Source organism: Schistocerca cancellata, chromosome 1 (genome assembly GCF_023864275.1).
Source record: "Schistocerca cancellata isolate TAMUIC-IGC-003103 chromosome 1, iqSchCanc2.1, whole genome shotgun sequence".
Lineage (NCBI taxonomy): Eukaryota > Metazoa > Arthropoda > Insecta > Orthoptera > Acrididae > Schistocerca > Schistocerca cancellata.
Window position 1 is genome coordinate 1,113,525,909 of NC_064626.1, and position 6,000 is coordinate 1,113,531,908.

The 6,000-nt window shown below is 37.9% G+C and overlaps 1 protein-coding gene across 1 annotated transcript in view; it reads left to right on the forward strand.

The window, feature by feature from the left end:
• LOC126163063 (uncharacterized) overlaps positions 1-1,938 on the forward strand; it is a 282,388-nt gene extending 280,450 nt beyond the window's left edge. Inside the window, exon 7 of the mRNA XM_049919967.1 lies at positions 925-1,938. Within this exon, the coding sequence (XP_049775924.1) occupies positions 925-1,152 (228 nt within the window). The 3' untranslated portion in view covers positions 1,153-1,938. The remainder of the gene's footprint in view (positions 1-924) is intronic.
• The last annotated feature ends 4,062 nt before the right edge of the window (positions 1,939-6,000 follow it).

Sequence of the window (6,000 nt, forward strand, 5' to 3'; positions counted from 1 at the left end):
CACATGTTGTATGCTCATGCATGTTTCTCTGTAGACTTCACACAGTTGGGAATGAATGTCCACTGGCAAAGTCTTCTTTGCACACAAAAAAAATGAATTACAGAGTATAACTCACACCTGGCCTTAGATGCAAATGAGTGCTCCAGCTGCCAAGCCAAGACTGAGCATTGCACACAACTCGCCAGTGTGGGAAATGGAGAACCAAGCTATGCCAACATTATTGGATCCCGTGTAACAGCATTCTTCACATCTGCAGGTACTTGGGAACATTATTTTAAGGACAACCCTCATACTTTTATTCATCAAAATTCATTAACCCTTGTCAGCTTAGTCATTGTCCTTTCATCTTTCTTTCCCTGCCACTTCTCTCTTCCATTTCCTTCCCACTTGCTCCACCTAAGGTAACAACAGCTATAGTAATGAGAAAATCATCAACTTCTTTATGTGCGTATCTGTTGACCAATAGGCCTCTATATGGTGAATGGTTGTCTGTACTTAAGGCAACTCAGTTTCAGTTATTCATTACAGCTTGTCTTCTGAATTAAACTGAGGTCTCTCTTTTCAATAGAAAATACTGTAATAGCTCATTAAAACAAATAATGTTTATAATTATTGTGTTGTCAACACAACAGATGTTAACCCGTATTTTCCATGCTTTCTTCCTTGCAGTTTCTGGGTATCAAAAATTGGCAATAAAGAAGTAAAGAGGGGTTTAACGAAATAAATGGGTAGAATATGTACCAGAGAGACAATGGAAGGTTCTGGATAAGAGGCACAAGCAACCCATAATAAAAGTAGATTTCTATCATATAGTCTTAATACAAACATAAGCTTTCAGGTGTGTGTGTGTGTGTGTGTGTGTGTGTGTGTGTGTGTGTGTGTAAATTTCATAGAATTAATTGGTTTCTTTGTTTGGTTTTTCAGAATGGTGACTACAAACTCCGATACTCAATTTATCGTTTGTGTTTCTCGAATTTCCTGTTAGGCCGTTTTCCTCATGGCCCTGGCCAGTTCTTATTTGGAACATACGAAGGAGAAACTAAATACTCAGCAATGTTCCCAATTGACTATAGTGCAATGAACAGCCCACCTGAAGCACTTGAACAATATAGTCCACACAAGAAGAGCAATAGGCACTCAGTTATTGTGTAAAGCACAATATTAACATAAACAAGGTTTGAATATGAAATGTATAAGCATAAACATAATGAGCTTTATGTTTTTTTGTGAAACTGATAAATGTTTTACAGATTTCCTAAAAAATTGCCTAAGCGATAGACAAGACAATCTCTGTAAAAGACTGTTGTGTGAGAATTGAGGTGATGAACTATTGTTACCAAAATAAATAATCACTTGTTGAAGTGTTTGGTGCAAACTGGTTTCTCATTCTGGAAGCTAACAGAATAAAACAAACACTGACTTCTGTAACCTCAAACTACATTCAGTATTATGAAAATGATATTTTAGTGCACAAATAATTTTGTAGGTTATTTCTTTTATTAATGAATGTACATTCCACAGATGATATGCAAAAGTCTTATGAAATGTATGTCATGCAAGGCACATATCTTGCTTTTATCTCAGTTGTCAATGTAAATACACATTTCTTGTTACACATAATAAGTATAGTGTATGACACAGATCACAAACGCCATCTCTTTATGATATGTAAGATTACAAGATATTCTGCCTGTTGTGTCTATAGCTTTCTGCATTGTTACTTATTGTCACAGAATTCACTCACATAAAAATGTTATGAGCTTGTACTCACTGACAGCATATGGATTTCGAAAATGACAATTTTTATTGTAGTGATTAGGTTTATGCTCATGTTTTCCATAACTGTATGTTAGTCTTGTCACCAAACTGTTTCCACCAATTAAAATGTAATATTACACAGTTGTTAAAAGTCACTATTAAAATACTGTTATTTTCTTACTGTTTGTTTTGATGGCAGAGTCATCTCACTGCTCCCTGGATACATTACATGAAACTTTTTGCACAACTTACTCATTTACTCTTTTGCAGTTATAACCTATTCTACTGGTAAACAGAAACCAATCATATACCTTATTTTAATACATTTGAGTATAATGATACCTACCACCTGCATCACATTGCTATTACAAAACACCACATTCCTATTAATCCAAAACTATAACTTAACAATTAATCCTTCCATGAGTGATTTTTTTAGTGAAGTTAAGTTTTCTTCAATTAGAACTGTGATCAGTTGACTATATTTCTTTTTCGCCAATTTTATTTTTGTTATTTAGGAGCGAGCAAAACCTGTAGTGGCCTTTTTCTGAACTGTTATTTTGGTGGGAAGTGTATTTTCCAATGCAGAAGCAACACTGATCTCACAACAAACAGAAACTCATGTTGTGGCAGTTTTTCATACACATGGTACAGTGTACTACCACAAGTTATGCATAAATACAGACAGTAAGGTGTATTGAAGAAAGCTTTGTAAAACCACTAAGTTGATAGTAAGTATGCTTCCCAAGGGGACATATTAATTTTGTGGTGTGCATACTTCCCAGGGGCCTTTAAAACAGTGTTATTTGGTGGGACATATTCTTCCCACAGCCCTGAAAGTTATATTTCACAGCAGACACTACAACTGGTGCAGTGGACTGCCACAGCCCATGAAATGCTTAACCGACTACCCACCTACAACAACTTTCTATTCACTACAACAATTAGCATCACTGCTATCATTATCAACAATTTTCATCTGCTAGCTCATTTATCAAGGTTACCATTCTTAGTAGTATACATTCATTCATTTCCTGAAACTTCCATTGAACTCCACAATGCTACATGTCACACACATTTTCATTATTGTAATCAATACTATGATTCGTAACACAGGCACCGAACCACATTTTTCAACTGTCACCTACGCGAAGATTCTTGTAGATAATTTCTTTACTGATTGCTGGCCTTAATTGCTTTCTGTCCATCTGCATTAGTAGGAAGTGTACCATTATTTCGTGTAGGTGAATCTCTTGTGAGGGTCTTAAAATGGAATTAATGCAGTATTCACTAGCTCAGTAGCACAGCGTCATGTTACAGGAATTCAATAAATGGAATAAGATTTATTTTCTTTCTGTTCTTTTTCCTAAATTGAGAGTCAGTGACAGAGTTTCACAAGTTTTGATGAGATATTCACTAGTGTTCTTCATGCAAGTAAATAAAGCAAACAGAACCATTAAAAGCAGAATAACAGCCAGTACCAAAACCAAAAACTATAAATGAAATAGGGCATGTTGCTTTCAGAATAATAATTGATGTTCTGTAAAAGTGAAGTATGACATCAAAATTTAAGAAGTAGAATATAACATAAATTCATTCACTATGTTTTTTATATACCATCAATAACAATGTTTGAGGCTGTGGAACAAGTCAAGGTAATACATTAATCTGTTTAACTTAAATTCATTTGCTAATGTCTTATGTAATAATGTTATGGTGCAACTCATCTTTTAAAAATCAAGTTTTCATTATACAGACATACACTAAAAGATTAATATTTAGGTCATTTATTCAGGATTCTGGCACTGTATGTTACTGCCCATTCTTTTGGCTACAAAACACTATTTTTCAATCTAATCTCCATTCAATGTGATGGTCTTACAGCACCTTACTGGGAGGGCTTCTATGCACACATGGTACCGCTCTACTGGTCGACGTTGGAGCCACCTCACCGTCATCCACGTACTGTTTGTTGTAGAATGGCAAACAGATAGAAATCGGAAGGTGCAAGATCCAAGCTGTAGGATAGAGAGTCTAGTTGTACAGCGGAGTGTTTGGTTGTGATCCATTGACTACCTGAAATGAGAATGTCCACAAGCCCCTACACTGCAGGAGTCACAGCTGTGTGCGGCCATCTGGGACGTGGAGATCATACTAGTTTGCGTTACCTTGTTGCGGTGGTGACAGATGCTTCATGCAATGACTCACTGTGCTTTTGTTCTCTGTAGACAACCTGCAAGCACCTATGATTATTTGCAACGCTTTGGTTTTACAGCATATACTCTATAACAGCTCTCTGCTAAGAATTCATCTTGGCCATAATCCTTGCTGATGGAATGAAGATTTTAGCACTAACATGCTCAATGACAATGTTATAAGCAGTGACATGAAGAAAATTTATTTTACTGGAAGTTTATCAGGTACAATTGGTTGTATAGTCTTCATTTGGTAAGTATAGTAATGGCACACACACACACACACACACACACACACACATGTATGGCTACACAGTGTCAATTGAATACACAGTGCGGGTGACAGGGGTTGTTTCAGGTGGAGTGGCTGAGGAGAGCAATATGGGAAGTGGGAGGAGTGTTGGCGAAGGGTGGCTGATGGCTGTGGCAGCTGGAAGGGAGGCAGCAGGTGAACAGGATAGGAATATGACAGGGGCAGTTAGCAGGTGTAGGGGATAAGAATGCCACACGGCACCAGTGAGTTCATACAGCACTACAACTACAACAACAACAACGAAATATGAGGATTTGAAGGAGTGGATTTTGAGGTGGGATAGAACACAGGAAAGAGAGAGTGTAGGGAAGAGAGTGTGGTTTCAAAATGAATGATGTTACTGTCCTGTGGTGCAGTGGAGCTGGATGTGGAGCAGATGGCCAGCAGAGATTGAGGCCATGAGGATTACAAGAATGAAGTATGTGCTGCATGGACAACTCCCATCTATAGAGTTCAGAAAAGTTGATGCTGGGGTACAGATCCAGACAGTGCAGGTTGTGGAGCAGTCTTTGAAATTTGGCATGTGTTCAGCAGCATAGTCTATCACTAGGTGGTTAGCAGCATACTGGCCTTAGTTTGGCACTGACCATTCATTCAGGTTGGTTGGTGGTCATACCCACATAAAATGCTGTGCAGAAACTGCGGTTGATGGGATTCAAGTTCTGCTGCAATCTTTGCACATTATTTTATGTGGTCATGACCACCAGTAAATGTCCACCTGTGGCCAAATACTGAACTCACCAACCAGTGGCACACCACACTGCTGAGCACAATATGCTCAATTTCACTGACTGCTTCACAACCTGTAGCACCTAGATCCTTCCCCCAAACACCAGCTTCTCTGATAGATAGACAGATACATAGATAGATAGAGTTGTCCTTGCAACACATCCTTTGCTCCTGTAATCCTCCTGGCCTCAATCTCTGCTAGCCACCTGACCCACATCCACCCCACCCTTCCCCAAGACCCTAGCTTCACTCAACTTGTACAGCTTCATTTATTTGTTTACAAGATGTTTTATTAGGACTATAACCAAATGTGCTGACAGATTTTTCTTGCTGCAAAGTATAATGTCAACTGTAACCTGAATTATCTTTTACTGGAGAAAAGCCAGATACACTTGTATTTAAACAGAATGGTTGTCTGAACAGCACATAAAAAGGTGGATAAATACTTCCATATTCATATCCAGCTGGACATATTTCCCTTACCACAGTTTGGGCATGCTATCACCTGAAAGAGCACACTGGATTGCAGACAAAAGAAATCACTTGAAGGGGATGAACACAGCCTGTGTGTGTTTATGTCAGAGAGCTAAAGATCAACATAAATGTGGCAGTTTTCTGTAGTTCACCACTGACTTCTTCCATTTTCTTTTTTCGTATAGATCTTCTCCACTGCTTTCCATCACCATCCTATAAACCTATATTCATAAAGATTCTGCATAAGAGAACTTCTGCACTAAGACTAAGGGCATTGTGTGATTTCCTTTGGACTGGAAAATCACTAAGAATTTTTGGAGAAATAGTTGTAACAGCTAAAAATTATATCTTTTCTTGACCATTCAACATATTTCACAGTGCGTTATTTATTGTGCACATTCAAGTACATCCTCCTCACTTTTCACTTTGAAGTAGATATTCTCAAAAATACTCAGACTTGTAGCAGCTTGAAATTACCTCCCATCTCTGGTTTGTGATCAGCTCTCTGAATCTCCCTTTTGGATATGATGT